At 36.5% G+C, this 27161-nt stretch overlaps 1 protein-coding gene across 1 annotated transcript in view; it reads right to left on the bottom strand.

Annotated features, from left to right (window-relative positions):
* Positions 1 to 1229: 1229 nt before the first annotated feature.
* UBR5 (ubiquitin protein ligase E3 component n-recognin 5) overlaps positions 1230 to 27161 on the bottom strand; it is a 68142-nt gene continuing 42210 nt past the window's right edge. The window contains exons 26-59 of the mRNA XM_010131176.1: positions 26275 to 26372; positions 25271 to 25419; positions 24728 to 24819; positions 24090 to 24236; positions 23873 to 23991; positions 23665 to 23791; positions 23437 to 23566; positions 23095 to 23255; positions 22293 to 22532; positions 21950 to 22073; positions 20829 to 20940; positions 19561 to 19692; positions 18385 to 18642; positions 17754 to 18022; positions 16395 to 16606; positions 15774 to 16004; positions 13867 to 13940; positions 13110 to 13282; positions 12897 to 13010; positions 12145 to 12365; positions 11403 to 11523; positions 11206 to 11304; positions 10698 to 10941; positions 10020 to 10131; positions 9370 to 9514; positions 8943 to 9073; positions 8648 to 8708; positions 8188 to 8363; positions 7695 to 7779; positions 6166 to 6321; positions 5666 to 5779; positions 4176 to 4320; positions 3497 to 3582; positions 1230 to 2394 (exon numbers count right to left, since the gene is read on the bottom strand). Coding sequence (XP_010129478.1) covers positions 2182 to 2394; positions 3497 to 3582; positions 4176 to 4320; positions 5666 to 5779; positions 6166 to 6321; positions 7695 to 7779; positions 8188 to 8363; positions 8648 to 8708; positions 8943 to 9073; positions 9370 to 9514; positions 10020 to 10131; positions 10698 to 10941; positions 11206 to 11304; positions 11403 to 11523; positions 12145 to 12365; positions 12897 to 13010; positions 13110 to 13282; positions 13867 to 13940; positions 15774 to 16004; positions 16395 to 16606; positions 17754 to 18022; positions 18385 to 18642; positions 19561 to 19692; positions 20829 to 20940; positions 21950 to 22073; positions 22293 to 22532; positions 23095 to 23255; positions 23437 to 23566; positions 23665 to 23791; positions 23873 to 23991; positions 24090 to 24236; positions 24728 to 24819; positions 25271 to 25419; positions 26275 to 26372 — 5071 coding nt within the window. The 3' untranslated portion in view covers positions 1230 to 2181. The remainder of the gene's footprint in view (positions 2395 to 3496; positions 3583 to 4175; positions 4321 to 5665; positions 5780 to 6165; positions 6322 to 7694; positions 7780 to 8187; positions 8364 to 8647; positions 8709 to 8942; positions 9074 to 9369; positions 9515 to 10019; positions 10132 to 10697; positions 10942 to 11205; positions 11305 to 11402; positions 11524 to 12144; positions 12366 to 12896; positions 13011 to 13109; positions 13283 to 13866; positions 13941 to 15773; positions 16005 to 16394; positions 16607 to 17753; positions 18023 to 18384; positions 18643 to 19560; positions 19693 to 20828; positions 20941 to 21949; positions 22074 to 22292; positions 22533 to 23094; positions 23256 to 23436; positions 23567 to 23664; positions 23792 to 23872; positions 23992 to 24089; positions 24237 to 24727; positions 24820 to 25270; positions 25420 to 26274; positions 26373 to 27161) is intronic.

Genomic DNA, 27161 nt, shown 5'->3' with positions numbered 1-27161 from the left:
TTTGTTGCTTTCTACTAACTTTACACACTTAGAGGTGTTTTTGGTAATGGAAATAATTACATCAGTTAGAAATCCAGGCATAAGGTATGCGTTGCTTTGTACCCTTGTAACTCCTTAGTACATGAGAACAGCCATACCAATATACATTTTCTCTATACTAATACACCTACATCTAGTCTTGTGTAGCTGTACTGCTTTTATTTTTAATCAGTAAAATCTGATAGTTTTGAACTTAAGTGACACTGGAGGTCACAACAGGAAATCCAGAACAGACTCCAATCCTCATACACTGAAACTATCCTTCTCTAGGATGATTGATTTAGGAAGTATTAGTACATGCAAAAATAATTCTACATCTGTTTTATCTGATTTATCATGATAAATCATCTTGATTTATCTGCAGTTTAACTACACAAGCCTCAATCAGCCAGCCTTATTTTGAAAACAGGATTTTCAGCATCAGTTTGGCAACAGGTGATCAGAATTTCTGATCTCAACTGTCCTCCATACCTCTAGCAACTAATGAAAGCAGACGCTTTTTTGAAAATCACAGCTGTAGGTAACTTCTGCTCACCCTCAACTAGCTGTCAGAAAAGAAAACAGTGAAATTCTGGCAAAGGTGAATTCCATTCAAATTTTGGCGGAACATTAGTTTAGCTCTTTCCAACAAAAGGAAGAAAAAAAAATTCATTAACATCAACTCATGAGCTTGGAAAAGCAACTAAGAGGGAGAACATCACCACCATAAAAGCTCTTAACCTTCCATACTCCAGTCTGATAAGCTTTCAGAGATGTGACACAGAGGAAGTAGCTCCCTCCTTTATTGATCACTTCCTAACTCTCAAAAAATCTCTCAAACATTAGGGAAAACAAGTCCTAGGTTAATGTCAAAGACTGCCCTCCCCAAAAGCAACCAACCACTTCAAAAGTGAACATACAGTAGAACCCACTACAATGCAGCTTTGAGAATTTTATTCTAACCTAATTACCTTGAGATTTTTCAGAACAAGCCACTTTCCCTTCAAACCAATTCTGTGAAAAGAAGGGGTTGCCTGGCCTGTTTCATTCAGGATTCTCTGCTAACTGTAAAATGTGAGCTGAATGTCTTCTGCAGGTCAATTTTTCAGTTTCAAAATTCAGAATTTTTACAAACAACTATGTTTACTGTATGCTGTTAGCTAAAGTATAAATGGCTAAATAAATAAAAACTATTGTTTCTTCAGTATGACTTGGTATTTTGTCTGTAATTTCTTTATTAAAAAACTGTAACAAGATACTTAAAAAAAGGCTAGATACAAAAGAAGTTAAGCTGTTCACGAACATTGAAGTTTTCCAAAATGTATCTTCAATAATCATGATCTTATAAACATTTTACAGTTACCAGAAAGTGCCCAGGCTGAGTTTACATAGTTAGATAACGTAGTACAAGTGTCAGGTTAGAACTGGTAGTGGAACAATCTCCTGACTGTCTGTTCACTGAAACAGGGATACAAAAATGTTGATTGTGAACTATGAAATACTGTGCATTGGCCTCATCATATGTACAAAAAAAAAAAAATCCCACTAGAAGTACAGATTACATGCAAATTATTAGTGATGGTATCTGATATGCCAGAGTTCAAGGCAATCAGAACAAAAATTGCAATGAAAGTGGTTTTGTAAGTGAACGATCCCAACCCTGGGATCTGAGCTGTCAGGAACTTTTTACAAGTTCAATATACATGATACACAACTGCAGCCAACCACAAATTAAACACCATTAAAAAAAAAGTTAAAATAAAACACAGAACATACTTAATTTTTTATTTCGAAATTCCCTACTCCCTCTATACAAGAACCTTTGCTGAAACACTTCCACAAAGGCAGCAGTGAATTTTCAGAGCATTTTACATATTTCCCTCAGCAAAAAGATAAATCACAGTGTAAATTATATTGTTCTGCTGTCATCTTTGGCTGGGGTTAGGCAAAGGAGTTATTGACTAGCAAACTGTTGCAATCAGATATTGCCATTGCTCCTTAGGCCTTTACGTTACAAATTTAGTTCAGGAATGTTTGCATTTAAATCTTTAAAGTACCACCAGGGGTATGACAGCATTAACTTTCATAAACTTTTATAGACAAATGGAAAAATCTACAAAACTTAGCTAGTAATATTACACAGCAATACACACTTTTTATACTCTACACAAAACCAAAATTCTTGGTCTTAATGGCGAGTAACAATTTCTGTTTCAAAATCTGCTTAGAGGAATAGAGTGGGACATAAAGGCGAGAAATGCAAGTGTTTGCTGTAGGAAGATGTTGGTCATCTGGTGGTCTTATTGTGATTGATGGCATAGGCTGGAATCCCTCCTCACTGGCAGGCAACGATGGACTTGAGGTCCAAAAGTAAACCTGAAAAAAGACGACGGCATTTAAAATTTTGCTGTACAAGGCTAAATTCCTATTGCCTACATGCTGTGTAGGCTGAGGTTAAAGAACTACTGCGCAGTCACAGCAAGTCAGATCATACCACATACTGTTCGGTATGTCAACTGATCTCAGTGGTCACATTACATGCTTTTGTAGTAGATTCCTTCACATCCTTTCCTCAGCTGCTCATTACATCATATACTTCTAAAAATTATAAAAGCAGCACTCAAAACGATCCTGTATCAACAAATACTCAATAAATTAAATGTTCCCAAATCTGTCTGTTGACTGTCATCAATACAAAAAGCATCAGAAATCCCTCACAAACTAGTCAGTAACTACAGAATATAGTGCTTGTACAGACAAAAGGCAGCAACAGAGAATATCTGGTATACTGTCTGAAGTGTGAAATACTGACTTGCACAGCAGAGTTACTAAAGTGTAACCGTATACATTCCTTAACAAATGCATTCTATATTTTCTACTCTTTACACTAGTCCTGGCTTACTTTCAGCAAACTGTAAAGATCACACCTTAAGCAGAAGGAAGTAAAAAGCAGATAGTTTTAAGAAGGGTATAATGAATACAATTTACAGGCACGTTTACCAAAATGAACCCCCCTGCACAGAATCTTACTTTCATGCTTCTCACCAGCTATTCCTAAAGGGGTCCGAAAAGTAGTTAGTATCATTACTGCCATCTTACAGAGAGGACACAGGTGTTGCCCTCAAGATACACAGAAGTCAGGAGAGCTACAGGAGAGTAGCTGATCTAGGAAGAGGGTTCAACCTCAAAACCTGACTAGCCCACACCAGTTACTCTGCTTAAGATTGACTGTGCAGAGATTGTAACTGTGTTTCTGTGAGAGACCTATTAATGTGGATAAGGACACACCACACTTTCAGTTGCAGGATTCAAACCTGATATTTCCAGAACTGAAAGTCTAATCAAATCCTACTGCCCTGCTCTGCTACCTTAATTCTTCAAATACAAAGTCTCTCTAGGTAGACACAGTTAAAAACAGGAATGATGCCAAAGTTATTCCAGTTCTTCTACACGTTTCCACGGGGAATAGACAACTTACTAGATCTTGTCTTTCTGTCATACTCATCTTCTCAACTATGGACCAAAACCAACGCTTGAACTGCAAAAGCTTCTCAGCATTTTCTCCTGCATGAAATCAAAAGTTATATACTTCAGCTGGTACACTGGACAATAAATTTAAGAGACCTACACATTTACACATGCTGCAAGTTGTATCTCAGCTACAATCTCATTCATAAAGTCCCTATATTGGAGACACCAGTAATTTCAAAACTCATACACATACATTTGAATGTAAAGGCTAACTCTGACATATCCCAATACAACTCCCACCCTCTCCCTCCCCAAAAACTTAACAACAGCTAAATATAGCTTAAAATTATGTAAGAAATGTTAGACTGCATCCATCACATTTATAGTTCTAAAGTTAGGGCAGAACTTTCAGAAGGAAAGATATACTACCAATATACAACCCTTGTATTTAACACAGAGTGACAGCAAAGCTCAAAAAATGTGTGCCCCCCCTCCCCCCTCCAACTGAAGGTAAATATTTTCAAAGGTATGTAAAAACACCACAGGTTTTTACTAGGACTTTCAATGACTTATTAACTGATGACAAATATGAAGAGGTAGTTTAAGTTTAATGCTGGTAACTCCACACAGAATAGTGTTAAGTTTTCCCTGCAACTCTGTTTCTGAATAAGTAAGTTATTTCATACCTGACTCATCATTGAATGAGGTAAAGCTGATTAGCATTTGCACATTTACTTCACCACAGCCGTTTACCAAAAGTCTGAAATCTTCTGCTGTCAAATCTTCTAATGAATTCTTTGGAAGTACATCCAGAAGACCCTTCCTCATTGCCTTAAGTGAAAACCACAAGATTCACGTTACAGCCATAACCCTTCAGTAATGCATTTAAAGTCCATCTGAAAAAGTTCCAGGTGAAATCCCCTATTAAGCAAAATTCATTATTCTCCTCACTGATTGGTTCTTTCAAAGCTCTACCATGTGAGATGCAGATTTTCTGAAATGAAGAACTGCATCAATCTGTTAAACCCTACCTTTTATGGCAAAAGAAAGCAGTAATGGTTTGAACTAATACTTCACCAGGAGAAGCACTCTTTAATGCTAAAAAGTTCAGGTATTTTGCTGAATGCAATGAGAATTATGAAAAATGCATTTTGCATGTTACTTTCACTTTGTTTCCTCAGACACTCACATGCAAACTCTGCTTCAAAAATGATATACACAACACACATTTTATATAAATAAGTAATATCCTGAAAGGATTGGAAATTCCACCTTCAAAATGGAAGAATATGAATAAATTTGTTTTAATAAATTCCAAACTGAATACAAATGTTATAGCTTTCAACTCTTAAAGAGTCAAACTACTAGTATAGGCAGGCATAAAGATCAAGTGGCTTAATTCCAGGAACCTGTTCTTCTGTAAGAATTTTGGACCCAGGCTGCACAGAGACAATCTAACAGTCCGCTCGCGTATCCCAGAAGTGCAACAGGAAACCACAGTCAGCAGAAATGACCATGTTTAGATGTAGTATATGACAGAACAAGTGATTCTAAACACTGGAACCTTCATTAACTGTTTACAAAAATACATTACTCCATAACTTCTATTTTAAAAGAGCTTTAAAAAAAACAAATTACTTTTCATATAGTTTAATATAGTCATCTGTTAGGTTTATTGCCAGGCTAGGAAAATATGAACAATGTTATGTTTATTGATTTTTCCTTTTAAAATGAGAACAAGGCAGAAGTTCAAGGTGATTTATGTAAATATTTTGAAATTTCTTTTTAATCTTTGTTTATAAGGCTAAATAAATCAAAGGAGACAGACATTATTAGAAAAAAGTAGCTGCTAAATACAAAGCAAAAGTTCCAAGAGGATACATGCCATCTGAGCTCAAGAAATGAATATATATGCTTAACCAATGAGATCGGATTTAAAAGAAATCATTTTTCATTCTATACAAAAGAAATCCCTCACAGTACTCAAGTCTTTACAGCGCTGCAGAAACGGTTACACAACTGCAAAAAAATTACAAAATTAAATAGTTTTAATCAAGCTGTCAAGACTCAGGGAAAAATATTATTAGCAATATCACAAGGCAAATAATTAATTGACTGAAATCTTACAGATTTTTTTTTTTCCCTGTTTTTTAAAAATATTCCACCAAAGACTTACATGTAACGGCTGTTCTGCTACCACCAACATTCTGTGTTCTGCATATTTCCGGACATACTCATATACATTCTGAGGAGTGACTGGTATATTTACACCATTGGAAATAAGTTCAACCTACAGCAAAGTAACAAGGGGCATTTAAAAAGAAAAAAAAAAAAGAAAAAAGGGGGGGAAAAAAAGAAAAAGAGATTATTACAATGGACACAGTATGCCGCACAGTGATTTACTGCTTAACATCCCTTTAAACCAAGCAAAATTAACCACTACAGGTTAGCTTTTAGGATTCCCTAGGATTGACTATGCTAACCAGGCTTTATGGTAGGTTCTACATCACCTTCAAGGAAAAAAAATCCACATGTCTAAGGAGAACACTGTATCTGAATCTAGGAAGGGTAAAACTACCTCTGCCATCTGAGAAGAGCATGGATTACGTGTACACTACAACACGCATAAGCTCTCTAAGTCTGAAGGTACCAAGACACAGGTTTAGCTGTGCTTACCTGCCCTCCACCCTCCTCCTTACACAGGTCTATTGCAAAAGCTAAGTCCATTGCTGCAAACACTGCGTCAGCATCCGTACTCTGGGAAGCAAGGATAAGTTGCCGAAGGCTTTCATACATAACTGGATCGAAGAAAGCAAAGTCATGCCAGTTCACCTGTAAAAAAAGATAGATGTTTCAAGCATAGCATTTGTTTAAGAACATATTCAAAATTACGTGATCTCTGTCTAACCTACGCAGCACTAGCACACAGCAGTGAGTAACCCAGGTAACAAAGAATACAAGCGCTTGGAAATAAAGGCAGTCAAACTCCTATTTTCAGCCTGCTTTTGAAGGTGCATTAGAACACTCAACTGAAGTGCATTTGCAGAACGTACAGACAGACCTGTAAAGCCTTTCCAGCTATTAAGGGCATTGAGGTTACAAAGAAAACTTACAGTGTTTTTTAAAACAAATTCTTCTACATATCACCTAGATCAATAGAGAGTTGATGGAGGTTGACTGAGGCTGGAAACAATTTTCATCAGTGCTCCAAACTGCTGAAAGTTCCCCTCCACTTGAACACATACATACTGCTGCTGTATCTATACACACATTTAAATGACTGATGGCCCAGCAGCTGCATACCAGTTTCCAGTGATTCAAATACCAGTGTCTACTTCTTGCTGTTTTCTGTAGCTCCTTGCTTCTTTGTTCTTTATCAGCCTGGAGAGAAAAGTCATCTACTAACTAAACTAAACCTAACTAAAATATTCTTTGATGTATCCAACATTTAACTGGAAGGAATACATATTCAAGAAGAAAAACCTGAAGAAAATAATTAGAAAGGAATTCTCCCTTGGAAGTTATCAGGGGGTATATGCAGGCGCATCTTTCTGCCATTAACCCTTTTTCATTGAAGATCATATGTACACTGGATAACCAATTATGTGATCGACACTGTTTTTAACGAAAGAACAGCAGTATCAAACCGTGGTGTAAGTCTGTGGCATCAGACAATTTAAAATGCTATTGACTAATGCATGAAACATGCAGTACCTAATTAATGTTTACTGGGGTGGGGAAGCATTTTTGCAAAAAGTTTAGGTAATTATCGCTCTGAATTAAATTATACCTACACCTAAGACAAAATTTTAATTACAATTCAATTCAATGAGTTCTCTCCAATACTGGGGAAAATGCTTTTTCAGTAAGCTAAGGTGCTCTTACTTAGTGTTGCCCAACACTATCTCTTTGGGTCTTAAACCTCAGGAAGAGAAAAAGGGGAGACAGAAAGCTGTTTCTGAAGAGATTCAAAGGCTAACCTATTACAAATCATTCCATCTTAGTCAAATATCTGAGTTCTAGTACATCTAACTCTATTCAAAATGTAGGAAATGAAAATATTAATACTCTAAAAATTAAATTTAAATGCATCCTTACAGTTCCACTCTGCTAGTCTATACATCCATGTTAGGGAAAAAAGCCCAGTTTTTAAAGATGAGATTTTATGTAATTAAAGGAAATTTAAATTTCTATGTCCAACTTACCTTTCTGCCAAGAAGAACTTTGATTACGTGTCTATTTAATGTGATGGGACACAGTTCATTCTGCAACAAGCACAGTCCTAGGATTCTGAAAATACACATTTGGGTTTTGGTTTGGAACAACAGAAGTTACATTGGAGATCTTTCAGCAAACTCACATTAAAAAAGTCAAAACTATTCTAAGGATCAAGCTGCAGCTAGCTTTCCAGCCCTATGAATCCCCAAAAGAAAATCATGGACATACATAATTTCTAAAAATGCTTCCTGAAGTATAAGATTTCCAAAAGAAATTGTACAAAAAGATAAAAATAAAAATCTAACAGGAAAAGAAACCTCAAGTCAATATGAGCAAATTCCCCACTATTTAGATCCACATGAGAAATACAGAGCATAGAAGTAATAAAGTCTTTGCAGCTTGGATCACTGGTAGTCTCCCTTTTATTTTGTATATTTGTCTTTTACATTTTTTCAGACTAGAAAGTTAATAGTAGCATACCTGCCAATGTTTCTGAAACAATTCAGCCTTGCTTCTGTGTTTTTACCAGGTCTCGGTGTATAAAAACCTCGTTTTCCAGGTTGGTAGAAAAGTGGTGCGTTATCATCCCCATCATCTGTATCATCTAATTCCATATCTACTACGCTGCGGCTGGAACCGTGTCGCTTTCTATTTTCCTGGTTTGAAAGTCAGAAGACCAATTAACAAACTACTTCTAGTTACTGACACACATCAACAAGCTATTTGTTACTAGACCCAAAGATTCAAGTTCTGTTGGTTAAGACTGTCCATTTGAGTAATTACTGCTTTATCTTTTCAAAAGGAAAAAAGATAACTCCACAAGATAATTAAATAGAACTTCGTCTTGCGTGATAAAGAAAGGCTCCAGTTGCTTATGTGATTAAAATTAACTGATACAACTGGATGTTAGGTAAATTTAATTTGTGCAACAATTCGTTACCTGCACTTTATCTGAAGAGTCTAGTAACCCAAGATCCAATATGCTGTCGGCACCATTCTCCCTTGACAAGGGGGAAAAAAAGAAAAAGACATATTTAAGTTCACAATAAGGAACTGTCATATTCTGAAACCTGACAGATGAGATTATACCAAAGTAAATAAGTCACTTGTCCAAAGACAAATACCTAGAACAAAGCAAGGAGTAAGTTGCATGTAGCAGAGTAGATGTAGCATAGTACAAGTGCTTTGACCACAAAACCAGCTTTCATTTCGTATATAAAACCTTGACACTTTACCTGCCATGTGCAATAATGAGCTCCATTGCTTCATCAACTCTTGCTCTAAGGGAATCTTCACTAGCTAGTAACAGAAGCAGCTGAGCAGGGGACAATTCCAACAACATTCCTGTGATTTTACTTGCAAATGCCTGGGAATAAAGAATGATATGTCTTACTATTACCCAGTTCTCTCATTTTCAAATAATGTTTTATTAAAGTTTTAGTATTTTAAATATGGAACGCATTAAACAATACCTCCTAAAGCTAAATGACAAATTACAGAAAAAAAAAAATCTTAAGAAAATGCCAAAGAATATATAAACAGCCCTACGTGTTCAAGTATTTTCAGTTACGTTAAACAATAATGGACAAAGAAATTATTTTTTTTAATTAAGAGATGACAAGAACAATGTATCATCAAGTGCGTGAGACAGTTAAGTCTTACTGGCTGCATTGCTTGCACTCGAGGGTAGAGCCTTTCTCCAAGGGCTTGTCTGTGTGCTGGAAGAGGGTCAGGGTCATCACTAGGATTTCCTTCTGATGCTGGTCTAAAAGGCCGTGTGTCAATGGAAAGCTGTCTCCTAAAGTCCCTTAAGAAAATTAAAGTAGTTTGTACCCATTTCAGATGAAATATGCAAAAATCCTCTGGAACAATATAATTTGCCCAAAGATTCAAAATAGCATTAGCTTTTATGCAAGAATAGTAGTGTTGCTCATAGCTGCTTGGAGAGAATGATTTAGAAATGGAGAACCAAAGTGAACCAGTCTTTAACACTACTAGTATTTTGGATACAGCGAGTCGGACATGCCACCAATGGCAATGTTTTTAAAATGCCTCACAATTTTATTCTAGTACACAAGATTTTATTTTTCTTTTAGCAGGAGAGATTGATGGCACATGGTTGAGACATTATCAATGCATAAGTATTCTTTAAAGAATTAAAGCATATAACGAATTTCAAGAAATTACCCTGAAAATTGCTCCTGAAAGTGAAAAAACACATACTTTTTATTTGAGAACATATCTTTCCTGAAGATAACAATAAATAGAATAATTATGTTTGAAGTCCAACAAATTAAAAATATATCACTTACCTATCCCTATCTCTTCGAGAACCAGCTCGTAAGCCACTACTTCTCCGCATTTCTCTCTCTCTCTCTCTTTCCCGATCTCTCTCTCCCCTATTTCGCAGTCTCTGCATCAGACCTGAAGGGGAAAAAACCTCATAAGCTCAAACATCTTTGTATTTCTCCCTCTTATCTAAGCTTTAGTGTAAACAGGACACAGTTTTGGAAGATAACTTGAAAGACATCAATGAGACAGAACCACTTCATTTAAAGCAGTGATTGGGGGTCAGCCAAACTTAATAAAGGAACCTGAAGTGTTTGTACCAACTTAAGATGGCAAAATACTTAAAAAGTTCATATATACTTTCAAAACCATTAAAATGTATTTGTGGCAAGCCAGATAGAGCAGTCATTTTAAAATGTATAAGCTCTTACTAGCTAAAATTTTAACAACTATTACCTACTGGAGAGAAAGATGCTCAGAAAAGCTGACAGCATCTAAAGCAGACTCTTGTTTCAAGAAAAACAAGAGCTTCCTGTTAGAAACAGGAAAAAAAGCCATTTCCTTGCCTCAGAGAATTTTCACCATTCCTGTATTGAGCCAACAGGAGAAATCTCTGAGACAATGTCAAGTATTTCAACATTAAAAAACATCCAAGACTTTTACAAACGTTATCTGTAGATTAACTGCTGTGCATCACTTACTTGTATGGGTGCCCTTGTTGGCATTCTGAATACAATCTAGATTTGGCAGTTTCTCGTTTGATAGAAAAGCCTGTGCAATAGCAGTATAAAAGCTTCGTGCTACACCGCTGCCTTCTCCTGGCTCATCCTTAAAAGTAACTTTTACTCTGTGCACAGCCATCGGAGTGGTAGCACACCTGCGACCAAAATGATTGTTGAGCTGCCTCATGGTCTGCTGAATTAGAAGATCTCTGTCTCGATCAACCTAATGGAAACACAAAGAAGTTGTCTGTCTTTTACCAATCACCATAAGGAGAGAATTTCAGCTTCACAAGAATTTTATGGACACTTCTGCACAGACTCAGGAAATACCAATTACATTGTGAAAAACTACAGAGTAATTACAACACGTAAGGTTTAAGACACCTGCTTGCAGACTCTGAAATACAACTTCTATCAAGTTACCACAATGTGCAATAATTCAACTTTTAATGAAAACGAATTCAGAAGATAAACTAACATTTTTTACCTCCAACGTTAAATCCCTGGATTGCTGGTTTCTAAGTTTTTCCATCTCCCTGCGGAATTTTGATTCCTTTACTTCAAAGCCACCTAATTCAGTCAAGATCTTCAAAATAACAAAACAAAACAACCAAAATCAGAATAATGAGGAAGTTTCACAATTTAGTTGTAAAAGAAATTGTCCTTACACTGGGAAATACGTACCGATCCAGGCTCTGCTCCAACATCTTCCATGAATACTCTACCAAACAACTCTAAAGAAAGGCGCCAACGTCCCAGCAACATGTCATGAGATATAACCATACCCATGAAACTACACTGCGGCCTGACAGAAGGAGGAAAGAGAAGCAAAATCAAGTTAAATTTCAGACACATTTTGTATGCTTCTGCTTTTTCTTACCCTCTGCCTTCAAGTAAGTTCTTTATTGCTGATAAACAACACCACAGTACGGTAAGTTGGTGGACAAAAGCATATGAAGGTGCTGTTTCAGCTTCTTAAACACAAGTCTTGCTTCTAAAGAGAAATTACTCTGAAAACATGTAACTTCACTGCTATATGAAATTCACTGTTATTGATCTCCCTTCAATCAAGAAGTTAAATTTTTTTTAAAAAGCTGCAGTTCAATGTCAGGGCAGTTCAATCCCAAACTGCGTAAGTGTGATCAGTATCGCCAGACACAGATGACAAGATGTCAATTCCAATTGTTAAACTTAGCAGGACTCATAGCAGGACAGCAGCAGAAAGTCAGGTAGTAAAGGACTTTTACTCCAGTTTGCTCAGACCTCTTTGAAGACTGTTCAACTGTTCATTTTAAAAGCTATCCACCACAAACCGCAAATTCAAACTGAAGTGTGCCGTTACTCATTGTAATTTAAAGAGACTTTTCAGAGTCCCAAATATCCTTTTATCAGTTCAGTAATATTTCACAGAGTAATTTTAAACTACCTGAAAGAAGTGAGAGGTGGACCTTCACTTTCTGTCAATCCTATCTCTGCTAACAGGCTGCTTTTCAGTTGTGCTGCAAGATCATGAGCTGAAGGTCCTGGCTTTGAACTCTCAGATTCTTCTGTAGGCACGTTTTGTTCCTCCCCTTCCTTCTTTTGCCGATTTTGCATGCTCATAACATTTTTTAGGTTGGCTGCATAAGACATTTTGGTTGGAAGAACCTGAACAAGAAGAAACAGAATTTAATTACACTTTCAAAGCAGTCTAGAAGGCTTTTTAAGGATATATATATAATTTTTAAACCACAAAAGCGAGCACTGTAATTGACCTGTTAAAACACCATAAGCCCAATAATTCCAACAAATATCAAAAAACATTTTCCCACTTTGTTTGTATTTCATATGCTTGCCATTTAATGCTCAGTCTATAAGCAAGTCAAATCTACTGGCGAATAGGGAGATTTAATTCTTTTTATCACAAATAATTATATAATTGGCATTTCAAAATTAACTAGGGATTATACTACAGACTTCAAAAACATTGCCTGAAATCTGCTATAAATCAGTAATCATAAAAGTTCCTACATTTAAGAAAAATTAATCAAACTCTTCATAAAATGTCATTGTAACACTTACTGGGCTTTTAAATTATAATTCTGAAAGCTACTTAAAACATTAAAGAGTCTTTTTAAGGAATGAAACTACTAGCTTAAATTACCCTATTGCTTAAAAAAATAAAAATTTTGAATCTACCTCAAGGCAGTTTCTATCCACTGTAACTTCCATTAAGCATTTCCCGCTGCTGGCAGAAGACGAATACAGACCCTGACTTGGTCGGCCAAACAGGTCTTCTTTGCGAGCATTTGGCTGAAAATTAACAAAAGCATTCTGGGTAAATAATATACTTCAGTTAGAAACGAAAAAGCAAACTGCAGTTTTATTTCAGAATGCTATCTCTGATGTCACCTGTAATAGATGGGGCTGGTCTGCCAGGGGGATGGCCTCTGCCAGAGGAACCTCAAAAGGATTGGGTGGAATGCAGCCGAGGAACGTCATGGAGTCTGACCGTCTGAAAAATGGATGGTTTTGGCCAGTCTCTGCTGGGAGGGAGTCGTCATCTTTGTCGTTGAGTGTAGCACCTAAATATCAGAAAAGTTTCATTCAACTTCCACAGTTAGAAAAGCAAAGGATTGAAAATAACAAAAATTAATATGCTTCCCTCTTAGCTATCTCACTGGAGGAGCATCTCTGCAAATTTAATACTTCTAAAGGATGCTTCCACAAATCTCGTGTTTTTATTAAGTTACTTAATTATCACTTTTCTTCTTTTTACATAACAAACTTCACTGAACTGGCACTCCTACACTAGGTGTACTTAGCACAGAGTACACAGTCTACCGTTTTCTGCAAACGTTTCATCAGGTCAAAAAAACAGTTTAACTCTGATTCAAATTTTAAATTCTGTCATTGTGCAGAATGATAAGGGCATAAATTCTGCAGTTTAGAGAGAAAGGAGACAAAAAGCGGGCCCCGAAATGAGAACAGGAAATGGCAGAAGAAATTTGGTAAAGTAACAACGGTAAGAAAACTTTACTTAAACTGAAATTTAATGTAACATATACAAGCAGCAAAATTTATTCTAAGCCTTAGCTACCTAAAGAGGAACAAACACCAAGAAAGTGTTGCACTTTGGCATACTACAGAACTGTTTCTGTATACTAACTTTGATTGGTGTCATCATCATTTTCATGTTCTGAATCTTCATTGTCAAGACCAAGTTCCAGAAGTTCCCTAGTTCTTACAAAATAAAAACATAGAAAAAAGAGGAAAAAGAAGAATCAGTCATCTTGAAACCATTAAGCAAAACATTTACAATCAATAAAAGCAAGAGTATCATCAGTAAGTGTATTAGAGAGCTGTACATAACAAGAACTCACACTGAAGACAAAGTACTGTTGAGTACTTCTCATTACGTATTCACTCACTACCTTACTCGCCACTTAGCCATCTGGCCACCTATCAAGTTTGATCTAAGAAGTTACAGCTTCAGACAGGGATGGGTATGCTTGTTTTTAAAGACTACGTCAATACAAAAAAACATAGGAACCCTGCGTTAGTGGAAGAAATGTGTAAGTGAACACTATTCTAACATTTACTGGTGTAGAATATGCTTAGTTCTATAAAAATAATGTCACTGATCACATTTCAAAAGGTAGGTCCACAAGCTGAACATTAAAGACATGGATATCACTGCATTATAAAAAGGATCCAGAACTTTGATTAGTATTAATTTCTGGCAGCTTGTGCATTGTGAAATATGTTCTGAATCTAGATGAAAATCGATAAAATTTCATTTCACACAGGCCACTAAAATGTCATCTAGCTGAAGCAACAGAGTGTTTGAATTTGAACCAAGTGAATTTGAACCACTCATCTTTAATTGAAAAGGTCTAGGCCTTTCTAGTTTTAGAAGCATTTCATAGGAATTTTGCAATTCTTTGCTGAACAGTTTTCTGACAAATTTCAGTATGTGAATTTTTGGGGACAAAGCAGACTCCAGAAGTATGTTACCGCCCAGAAAAGGCTTAAAGCCCCATCTCTGACTACTTGAGTCATCCAGCACAAAAACTGAATCAGTTACTGTATTAAATCATCATAACTTGTGAGGAAACTACTGTTGACAACAGTAGTTGTCAATGTTGTTATACATTTTGATGTTTTAAGAAGCTTTACATTACCAAGATATATTGAGTGTAACACTGGAACTAATGCAACAGTCCAATATATATCTAAAATATCAGTAACTCCTATTTTACAATTACTAAATTTGTAGAAAAAGGAAAAGTTAAGTTTGTCCTGCGACATTGAAAATTAGTGACAGGAAGGGGCAAAGATTTGCATTTATTTAACTATTGACCAGGACTGTTCAGATACATTACCTCAAAACTTAGTAAGAAATGGGAATACATAGTGTAGGCTACCAACATGTGGACATTTCTACGATCATAATTGCCAATTCAAATCAAAGAACATGTCTAAAAAAAAAAAATCTTACAACATTTTAAAAAGTAATACAGGCACCTTGTAAAATGCTGTAGTGGAAGCAGCAAGGACTTTTAACTTAAGGACACTTTCAGCTGTTCCATTTCCCTACTGCACTTTAAATCATCGGGTAAGTCTCAAATATCCACAACCAAATGAAAAATAGAACTTCGAAGCCTACCATACCAGACTTTGACATTTTCTCTCATGTCATTCTTACTACGTTTGACAGAATTCTAAGTAAGTTGTTATCATGTTAAATGTGAGGAGCAGATTGCATTTTTCAGCAGAGAAATTGTACTGAGTACGTCTTTGAGAGACACTGCCATGGAGTTAAAAATCAAACTCAAGTTTCAGTGGAAAGAAAACCTACAGAAATCAGCATAAAAAAATTTGACCAGGACACTGCGACACGCTTATCAAACAAACATATGCACATTACATACCATTATATTTTGTCTTTTTATAATATGCATGTTACTATACACACAGAGATATATATATGTGTATACATTTATATGAATTGCTGAGTAATAAACACCAACAACTGAAATGAAAGGGCATATGCCACTTCTGCAAACTCAATACCTTTTCCGTTCCAGCTGAGGAGTATCCAATGTTGTCTGTTGATTCATTGCTTTAATCCAATATATAAGGGCTTGAAAAACATATGCTACATGCTTTAGTGAACAGACATCTAGAACAGGAAGAACATCTGAGTGCTCATCATTGTGAGAACGCATCAAAGACAGTGCGTAGTTCAGGAAATCACCACGTGCTGACATCATTCCCTGACGGGCACTGAGTAAAGTAGCGCGTCTAATGAAAGAAAAGGATTGAATACAGAGAGATTAGGCATCACAACAGAATGCATCATTTACCTTCCAGTCTATATTTGAAATATGGATGTAAAAACTCAAAAAACCCCCCAAAACTCTACAAAAACAGTTAATAGTAACAGTAACAATCATAGTTTTATGCTTTACTATAAGCAGCTCAGGTGCAGTATGTTATAAGCAGTTAACACTTGTGATGAATCTAGTATGTCAGAATAAACCAAACAGCGGCAACAACACAGGAAGCCACTTTACATCAAAGTGTAAGTACCCTGCTGCATTACAAATTTAGATTCCTAAAATGTTGGTGAACAAGATTTGACTGTAAAGCTGGTAATTCATATTGCATGCAGTAATCAAACTACTTTCATACCTTCTTCCCTCAAGTGTTCTTAAGCTGGCTTCCTCACGGGCTGTCATCCTTTCCCTTCTGGCGGAGTTCTGAGAAGCATGGAGAGGATGATTTGGGTGCCCAGGATCACCAGCGGATGCTAATGCAGAGCCGTAACGCAGCTGAGCCTCCGTAGAGTCCATGATACTAACCATCCAGTTCCAAGTAGGAATAAGCTTTTCTTCTACATAGTTCTAAGAAAATGAGATTTAATGAGTTTTGCAAACAACAGAACCAGATGATGACAATGCCATCTCAACATAAGTCTCCTCTATGGCTTTTACAGTTACACCTGATTCTCTACAAAAAGGCTGTAACACCACATTCAAGAATGACCAAAGAGTAGTTTTCCAAAGGCTCTGTTTAGACTGCTGATTTACTGTAGTGGTATGCAGCTCTCATCACTTAATACCTTGGGGTCCGTAAAGCATTTTCACCATCCCTCTCTCCCTTTTGGGCATCTCTTCTCATGACCACCCAGCGTTTCCCAGGTGTGCACATCTTGGGGATTTTGGTCCATATACTTTGGTTACACATACTTTCAAAAACCAACAGTCAACAGCATTGTACTAAAAAATATGCACATAACAGGGGAGAATGAACAGTACATTTACCTGTACAAATCTTTTATTTCATTTAATTATTTGGCCCTTACTAACTTTCTTCTTTTATTGACTCAAAAAGAATAGAGCAAAAGATTTCTTAGTAGAAATCACTAGTATCTCCAGAGCAGTCAATCCTGACATAACTATTAATTAGATACCAATCATACTTAGTTAAAAAAAAAAAAAAAAAAAAAAAAAAAAAAAAAAAAAAAAAAAAAAAAAAAAATCAACTGGAATTCCTTTTTCGAAAGAATGTATATATATGAAATATGAACAATTTCATGGAATAAGTACCTAGAGCTACTCCAGCCTACACTATCTCTCATATGGGGAGAGGCTAAGAGAGCTGGGGTAGATTAGACTCAAGGAACAAACTCAGGAGGATCTTCTCAGTGTGTATAAATACCTGATAAAAAGCTATAAAGTATACAGAGCCAGGCTCCTTTCAATGATATCCAGTAAATGAGCAAGGGGCAATAAGCACGAATTGAAATACTTGAAAGGTCCATTTTAGCTCAAGAAAAACATCTTTTACTAGTTATGGAGTCTCTATCCTTGGAGATACTAAAAATCTGACTGGGCACAGTCCTGAGCAGCCTTCTCCTATTAACCCTGAAGGGAATTTGGACTAGGCAATCTTAGAGGTCACTTTCAACTTTAACAGTTTTATAATTTTACCTAAAAAATCCAAGAGTATTGAACTTATTTTTCTCTACAGAGATTTGGACTTTCTTACCTGTAAGTTAACTGCATCTTGGTAAGTCAGCTTCACTGCAGCTGGGATCTGGGAGTATACTAAATGATTGTACTTGGGAATCAGACCCATCAGATCAGATATCTGCCGTATCACAATACTGTATGCTCTTGCTAAACTGCTTGCAGATGTTAAATAGCTGCTTGCATTGCTGGCTTCAAGTGCTGCAGCTGCTGCTGCAGCACTTGTACTGATGGTACCGCTCCGACGCAGGTTTGATGGATCAATGTAAATCAAGCCCGCTGAACTTGCTAAACACAGAAGAAGGTATAGTGTTGATGAATTTATGTAAGTTTTGCTATGTATTTTCTGTATTGACCGAAACATATGACATGAACATTTCTAGAAAAAACTTGTAAATATTACTGACATCACAACAGTAACCAGTAAAAAATTACTAGCTACAGTAAGCATACTCATATCATCTTAGGAACTACAACAGATCTTTCCTTTTCTTAAATTCAAACCCAGAACTAGAACAGCCAAGATAGATCAGCACTGTCCTTCTAAGACAAACAGGTAAGATTTCATCCTTACAAGAACAAACAAAAACAGAGAAAGGAACAAAGCCAGAGTTAACTGACATTCATACATGCATTTCACTTGGACTTGCCTGCTGGGGCTGATGTACTAGAAGGAGCAGTGCTGGTAGTCCTCTGATTTTGGGTATTACGTACAGCCCACTGCATGGAACGGGGAGCTTGGGCAGCACCATTGGCATGTGAGCTATTTGTGGTTCGTTCCAGGGGCTCATCAAGCATGAAGGTCTCCTGCTCGATGTCATCACTCTGACTGCTGCTGCTATCAGAGTCACTGGAATCATTTGATTGAGAGTCATCTTCAGAAAAAAATGCTGGTACACTGCTAGCTCCTGTTGAGGAAAATAACCAATAAACAGTAACTGACAACTGCACATCTGTGCACATATACATGTATCACATCAGCATTGTAAAATTCTTCCACAAGAAGAAACTACACATTCTAAGAAGGTTCAAGCACCATTACTGAAAATGCGTAACAAATTATCCTTATAACATACTGCTAATTTTCCATAGGTTTAATGAAAAGGCAGTAAAGATGACTTACATTTCAAAAGTTAAATAAAGAAATAATTTTATTTTAAAATTCTTCACTGATCCTACCCCCAGGCAATGAATTCTAAAAATTATGCTTCCAAATTGGACAGCGGAGCTGTTGCTTTCAGAAAGTCTTAAAATGATTGGTCAGATTTTGTGTTTTGTTTTAAGCCATATCTAACTTCTACACTAAAAATGATTGAAAACATTTCATTTCACTTCTCTTCATGAGTGCAAGGTAATCTCTGGCTAACGCATGTAGAAGCTCCATAAGAGCAAAAAAGATATGCCACATCTTAGCACAACTCCTTGTCCAAAAAGTCTGTGTACTACCTTACAATTACAGGCACAGGAAAAGCAACGAAAAAACAGGAAATGTGGGGAAGGCAGAGGTGAGAGGGAAGAAGCTGAGTGAAGAGAAAAAAAAAAAATAAAGAAAGGGAAAATAAAAGGGAAAGGTATTTGTTAAAGTGTCATAATCAGGTAACTCTTGCTTTGTCCAATCAAATTATAAAATAAATAATTTCTCCCATATACCTCTGGAGTGCTGGAGGCAGTCCAGATTCAAAGGCAAAGAATAATATTTTTTAGGTGAAGCCAGTTCTGCCCTTGTTAAAGCCATATTCAATCACCAATACATCTTTCTCCTGTACAACTTAATCCTAATATCTAAATTTAAACAGCTAGATTAAACACAAGGTGATGTGGTGTACCTGCTTCTGACCCAGCAGTAGCTGCAGTGACAACACTTCTGCGCCCACTAGCATTGTCCTGATTACTGTGGTTACTCTCACTGTCACTTTCTGTTTCAGCAGCAGCTAGCAAATCCAACTCCATATCACTGCCTATAAAAACAATATACAAAACATCTCATGTTTAGAAGGAGAAAAAAATAGAAGGACTGTTGTATCTTATATAAGACACATTAAACAAAACCGAGCCCCTTACTATAGCATAAGTTTATGGATATGCAGGGAGAGGTCATAAAAGCAGTGCAAACAAACGTGCAGCAATACTTGGAGCGTACTTTCTTAATTTTCCAGCAATCAGAATCCCCTGGTCCTCTCACTTTGTACTACACATATATATTCAATTTACACATTGAAAATCAAGACTTTAAGGACTCAGTCACTCAAGCCAGAAGACTCCACAACTCTTCATGCACATGTATTAGGACAATTAACTACATGCTGTTTCAAATGAATACCTAAGAAATACCTGAAACCTTCAAAATCTACATCTAATTAAAAAGAAGGTCACTTACTAAACTTAAACTTATTGAAGTTTAAGTTTTGAAATTAAATGTTTTGACTATTTGGCAAGTGAATAAACAGATTTCCTGTACTGTAAATGGGCTGACTGGAAACACATGGCACTCTCAGATAAAGGAGATAATTTTTTTAATCATAGCTTTGGACCACCTAATCCCAAACTATTAAGACAACTCGTATTAACGGCAAAAATTTTCATACATCATGGATTCATTTTGTCTACAAAATACTGAACTGTAATTTAATATTTTGTGATTGGTTTGAAAACTAGCTCACTCTGATTCAGATCCCTTTTGAGAACACATCTACCATAACCACTATTCTATCCTTAGCCATACAAGAGCTGGGCTACTGTTTTAGTCCTTTGAGTAGCTTATGTCAACAACATTTTACAGTAGCAAATACAGAAGACAAAATATTGTTAACCAAGTGTATATTAACATTTCAGGGTTTTTTTTATTCTTTGGTACTTTAATATTTTCTCCTCATGCAGAAAGAGAAAAACGGAAGTGTTTGTGTACTTGCCTACTACAAGTTATCTATAATTTTACTCATCTCCTTTTGTAAGATGCATAGTCTGAAGCCCTTGGATTTTCTCGACTCATACAAGTCTCCCAAATCTGTTACTGGTGACTCCAAAGATGCCTTTTGGTTTTTATGCACAGTTTGCTTATCCAAGCAGTAATGTACATGATATATATTATACATACCATCTTCATCATGCTCATCGTGCTGTCCTTCTGCTTCAGCATTTTCTTCACCATGTTCTTCCTGTTCATCATGATGGTCTTCTTCACCAGCTACTCCCTCAACCACCTCAACCTGGAAAGGTATTTTATGCTAGAACATATTTTATGCTAGAACATATTTTATGCTAGAACATATTTTATGCTAGAACATATTTTATGCTAGAACATATTTTATGCTAGAACATATTTTATGCTAGAACATATTTTATGCTAGAACATATTTTATGCTAGAACATATTTTATGCTAGAACATATTTTATGCTAGAACATATTTTATGCTAGAACATATTTTATGCTAGAACATATTTTATGCTAGAACATATTTTATGCTAGAACATATTTTATGCTAGAACATATTTTATGCTAGAACATCTTCCATATCAGAGATAATCTATATATTTTCAAAAACTCTGTGCAAAATTTGATATGAAAACTAAGAAACAAAACAAAAAAGCCACATCTAAAAGATGACCTCACAAATTAATTGACGTGAACAGAAAATGAACTTACAGCCACAGTAGTTGTACATGGTTCTATAGTCCCCAGTGTTGTGGAAAAAAAACCATCAGGCCCGCAAATAAAACACAGCCTTGAACATTAGATTTTAATGTTGAAAGTATAAAAGTGACTATAAAACCTAGAATTAGTTTCTAAATATTGAAGAGTTACCATCTCGGCAAAAGACCCTCTAGTTCTCTAATAGAACCTATGTAATAGTAACCACATGCTGAAAGACTTTAAAACTTTTTTAACAGGGAGACATAATATAGCATAAGTTTGTATATAAAGGAAATGACAGAGATATTTATTAGTATTCTAAATCATACTGTAATTCTGTAAAATGCCAGGCACTCAGTATACTCTGAAATTACTAAACACTGCTGAATACAAAACCATTACAATGCTCTGTTAAAACAAAATGCTTATGGCACGATAGGGTTTCATGAAGTACTAGTCACTACCTCTGTAAATTGGAGGTCTTGATGCATGAATCTCTGGTTCAGACATTAAAGCATATGCTAATGCATTATGTGCCATACTAAGAAGAAAAAAAAAAAGAAGAAAAAAAAAAGAAAACCAACCTCTTCCACATCTGCCGAAACAATATCATCTTGTTCTTCATCCCTGCCACGAACTGGTTGTGACTGGCTGATTCGTCTTTGCTGAGGATTCCTTATGATGTAGGATGACTGAGACTGACTAGAGCTTTAAAACAAAACAAAACAGTAACTTTTGACCTCTGGATGTCACTATGAACCTAATTTGCTGCAGAAATCTGTCAGTAAGAAAGTACTTCCAGAACACTTGGGCAGAATAAGCAGCCTCCATGTACTTCAGTTAATGAGAAGCAAACAAAAGCCCAAAACAAACCCACCTTTAACAAGTCTTTGCAAAGAACGAACAGTGAGCTTTAACAAATTTTACCTGCTAGATTGGTCAGATGATGGTCTCGGTGGCAGCGGCTCCACAGAAAACAGTTCTTCACTGCCCTGCATGGCATCTATACTAGTGCTAGCAAGAGTAAAGGGTGCTGTAGGACGTGCAATTCCCATCCTGACCGGAATAATTAGAGATTCTGCTACATTGCACAACTCTTCAACAGCATAGGGCAATAACGCCTGGAATACACGTTTACATTTTCCAATTGGCTGTGGAATAAAATTGCTAGGGAAAAAAAGACAGAAAAATAAAGGTCAAATATGTCTTTTTTTTCCCCCCCAAAAAAGAACTTTATGGGGATGACTTCTTGTTAAGAAAAAAAAAAAGACAAATACAGAGAGACCTTTTAACAGACACACATTCATGTGTGTATATTAACAATATGCACAACTGATCAGTTAAAAACACTTATTTAATAATTTGAGACTAAAGCTTGAATATTTAAATCTAAGTCTTGAATATCTAAATCTATTACTGATAACCAATCACAGATTGTAATTTTAACATGTTAAAAATCCTTACTTCCAAAAACCCTAACATTCTCAACTGAAAGTTTCAGTACAAACATGTTAACAAGTGTATTAAATAGCTACATGATGTACCAGCAGCTGTTCTGCAATCTTGAGTTTTGCACATTTCCACAAAATGCTGTCTGAAGACTGCAAATTAATTCAGATCTTTCTGCCTATTGTTGACTTGTACCAACTCATTTAATAAGAGAGCAAATACTTAAATATTAAAAAACCCCAAACCACCACAACCAACAACCCCCTCCCACCCCACTTACTTTTTCTTTTTGGAGGAAGCCATTTCCACACTAAGAATGACAAACACTCTTGCCACAGAACGCAGGAATCTCATTGTAACAGCAATAGCTTCTTCTCTGCGTCCTGGCGTATACTTGTTTTGTAATTCCTTTACCAGAGTACCCAGCAAAGTATCTAAGAGCTGTAGAAACAGGTCATTACAATCCAGTAACGGTGTGTAATTCAAGAGCATAACACTATAAATTCACAAAACCACAACTAAATGGAAGTTTTCGCATTAGTCTCCAAGCATATCACCTGAGACACGCTATAATATCACATTATTCAGAAAATCTATGTAAAACATAGCTAAGAGTGCTTACCAGAATGTCTGCTGTACACTTGACAATAAGGCAGTGTGTAAAACAGTCCAAGCGAATAGTTCCACTTTGCTGATTGAGATAAACTTGTTCTTCAGGCAGAAGATGACCTATCCTACTGCTTGCACTAAGACTTGGAAAAAACAAAAAGAAAGGAAATAAATTTTATATAAGTCAGCAGGTCTCAAATCAGATCAAACTTTATATTGACAACTGTGTTTAAATACACACGGGTCTTTATTTTCCTGGGAGCCAAACATGATCATGGACTTCAGTGCATTCCAGTCCTGCAAAACACGTTCCAAAGCAAGCTGGGCAAAACGAGGAGGTTCTAAATCATGATCAGGCATATCAGAATCTAAGGAGACAAAAAAAGCAATGTAAGAAAGAGATACTGAAATATGAAATTTGCCATTTATTTCACTGAAACAGCTTTTACCTTCAGGATTTGCAGTTTTACGATTACGATCTTCCCTAATTCTAGGTGGTCTATATTGGCAGTGTTCCACAGTTTGTCTGGCAACTGTCTGTACTAAAAACAGCAGCAGATGTTCTCCTCTGTAATGAAAAGTTGATTAGTGGAGATATCATATACCATGATACATTTAAAAATAATAAGAAATATTCTGTCCCAGTCATTGAAAATATGAACTTGCCTGCTATTTGGCATGGTAACAAGATTTGTGGTAGTAAGCAGGCGGTAAAGGAGATCAAGGCGTGCAGACTTTTGTCCAGCAATTAGTGTTTTACACTTGCACTTTTCCCAGCAATCACAGTAGGCTGTTGGAGATGTTCGCTTGAGCCTACAAGGATAGAAAAGGCGAGCTGCAACACTATTCAGTAACATATCAAATATTTTCTAAACGGGCTGAGGGCGTTAGTGTATACATTAAGATTCCTGCTACCATTTTTGGTTTATTATGTTAGCGAGATGCCAGAAGAAGGATTCACTGGTTTCAAAAAGCTCCTGGAGGCATCCAGAACGAAAACATGGTATTAGTTAGATATATTATTCTTAGAATATTAAGCACTTTGAGGGTGTCAGAGTTACTCATTAACTCTAAATTATAAAAAGTGAGAAGCACAAGATGGCTTCAGGTTACTCTTTCAATTCTGGCCCATAAAATAAATCTTACAAAGCAGAAGGAAAATAATACATTTTAAATATTTTATTAATCTTCTGTTTTCTAATATGTGAACTCATCAACCAAGGACAAAAACCGATTAACTATCAGTAAATAAATGAAACCAAAAAATATGTATTTAATTATAAGAAACAGAATATAATACTTACTTGCAGTCATGCCCTTTGTGACAGACCCTTGCACATTCTGTGCAACAACAAAGAGATTCCAATAGGCCACATGTTCGGCATTCAAATATGTCCTAAAAAAAAGTTTACCAAAAATATTACTTTTCTCCCTGCAGCACTTGCAATCTCACAGCATTTCAGGTTACAATAAAATTGCACTTGTTCAAACTGATGTCTTCACTCAGAAGTGACTCTGTTCTACAAAGCGAAACTTTGTTGTTAGTTAGAATACTCAGTTTTCAAAGGGATGTTTCCATCAAAATTTTTGCCAAAGCCAGCCAATGGGGAAAAGCCACACCCATGAACAGACATATTCTGACCAACACAGCCAGCTTTGAGAGTACAAAGCAATTAGGGGAGGCAATAACTATATCTTAAAAGTTACAGTAATTAAAGAATTAAAGACAGTTACAGTAATTAAAACAATGCAACTGTAGTAATTTAAAAATTAATCACTAGACTAACACAATATGTGGTTGAAACACATTCCTATTTACTTAAGAAGAAGGAAGAAAAAAACCTTACTTGATTAATATGTTCAGCACCCGTCCATGTAAAACTGCATGTATCATTGCAACACAAAACATACAAAGGAGAGTCATCTGGATTTGTACCAGAAGGACACACCATTCCCATAAACACATCATCTTCTTTTTCACTGGAAGTTGCTTCCGCTAAAAGAACAACAGAATACCGGTGTTAAAAACCCCCAGAATAATAAACCCCCACCAACAGAACCTACACTTGACAGATGTTTGCCATTAAAAAATCCCACACAGAATTAGAAGTTCAAATAAAGTCTCTTGTCACATTTTTTTGAGAAAGTTTTCTGCTTGTCACATTACAGGTGTTTTCTTACAGAAGCTGCTGCTGACTGAAAAATACAGCAACCAACTCTTAACCACTTTTAAATTCACTGATACTCTAATCAATTCAGTGGATCATTTTGAAGGATTAAAAAAATAATTAGTGGGCAATATTCTTATACGGAACACACAGAGTCCTACAGACCTTGGCACACGACCATTCTAATCTGCCTAAGTTTCTCCTTAAGTTCAACTTCACATATTTCTTTTAAGTACCAGCATTGAAAGAGTCACAAAACATGTTTGTACAGAAGCCTTCTCAGGAAGAGGATCTAGCTTGGCATATTGCTTTATCATACTGTTTTTTTCCAATTCAAAGAAAAGTTCTAGGTGATACCTTTGTGCTACAGAAATATAGTACCTTAATCCACTGATGTTTGTAAAGCAATGAAATATTGAGAAGACTATAAAGAACACAAAGACAGTAACGGTCACAGAAATCTACCATAATATACATGCTACAACAGGAAGATACTCCATAACAGCAAGATTTCCAAAACGTGCAGCAATATATAGTGTTTTGGAAGGAGGTGTTTACCACCATCACCAGTTGTTCAAGTACATGTAATTTCACACAAAACACTCCACTATTAATAATGAATCTGCACATATGTCAAACTTGAGAAGGAAACCACATGCTAATAATCACTGGAACTGGTGTACCTTTAGCAATTTTCTGTGCTGTTTCTAGAATTGTAATTGCAGCAGGATATGCCCGGCCACTAACTGCTGACATAAATGGTGTCATGCCTCTTGCATCTCTAGGGGAAAAAAAAACAACCAACAAGTTAAAACATACTGTGATTTTTTCTTGTAACAGGAAAGGTAGGAAACAAAGAGATGAAAACAGCACTGCTAATCTTGCGCATACACAGAATCATAGAATTTGGTTGAAAAGCTCTTTAAGGTCATCAAGTCCAACAGTTAACCCAGCAATGCCAAATCACCACTAAATTATGTCCCTCAGTCACCACATCTACATGTCTTTTAAACACTTCCAAGGATGGGGACTCCACCACCTCCCTGCGCAGCCTGTTCCAGTGCTTGACAACCCTCTCTGTAAAGAAATTTTTCCTTATATCCAGGCTAAAGCACCCCTGGAGCAACTTGAGCCTGTTTCCTCTGATCCTATCACTTGCTACATGAGAGAAGAGACCAACTCCAACTTCACTACAACCTCCTTTCAGGTAGTTGTAGAGAGTGTGAAGGTCTCCCCTCAGCCTCCTTTTCTTCAGGCTGAACAACCCCAGTTCCCTCAGCTGCTCCCCATAGGACTTGTGCTCTAGACCCTTAACGAGCTTCGTGGCCCTTCTCTGGACATGCTCCAGCACCTCAACGTCCTTGTAGTGATGGGCCCCAAACCAGATACAGTATTCAAGGAGCAGCCTCATCAGCAGCGGTGAGTGGGACTATCACTTCCCTGCTCCTGCTGGCCACACTATTGCTGACACAAGCCAGGATGACGTTGGCCTTCTTGGCCACCTGGGCACACTGCTGGCTCATCTTCAGCCGGCTGCTGACCAACACCCCCAGGTCCTTTTCTGCTGTGC

Source organism: Buceros rhinoceros, unplaced genomic scaffold, assembly GCF_000710305.1.
Source record: "Buceros rhinoceros silvestris isolate BGI_N320 unplaced genomic scaffold, ASM71030v1 scaffold19932, whole genome shotgun sequence".
In the NCBI taxonomy this organism is placed as follows: Eukaryota; Metazoa; Chordata; class Aves; order Bucerotiformes; family Bucerotidae; genus Buceros; species Buceros rhinoceros.
Note: the sequence above shows the minus strand (reverse complement) of the source record. Positions and strands in the feature narration are given on the sequence as shown.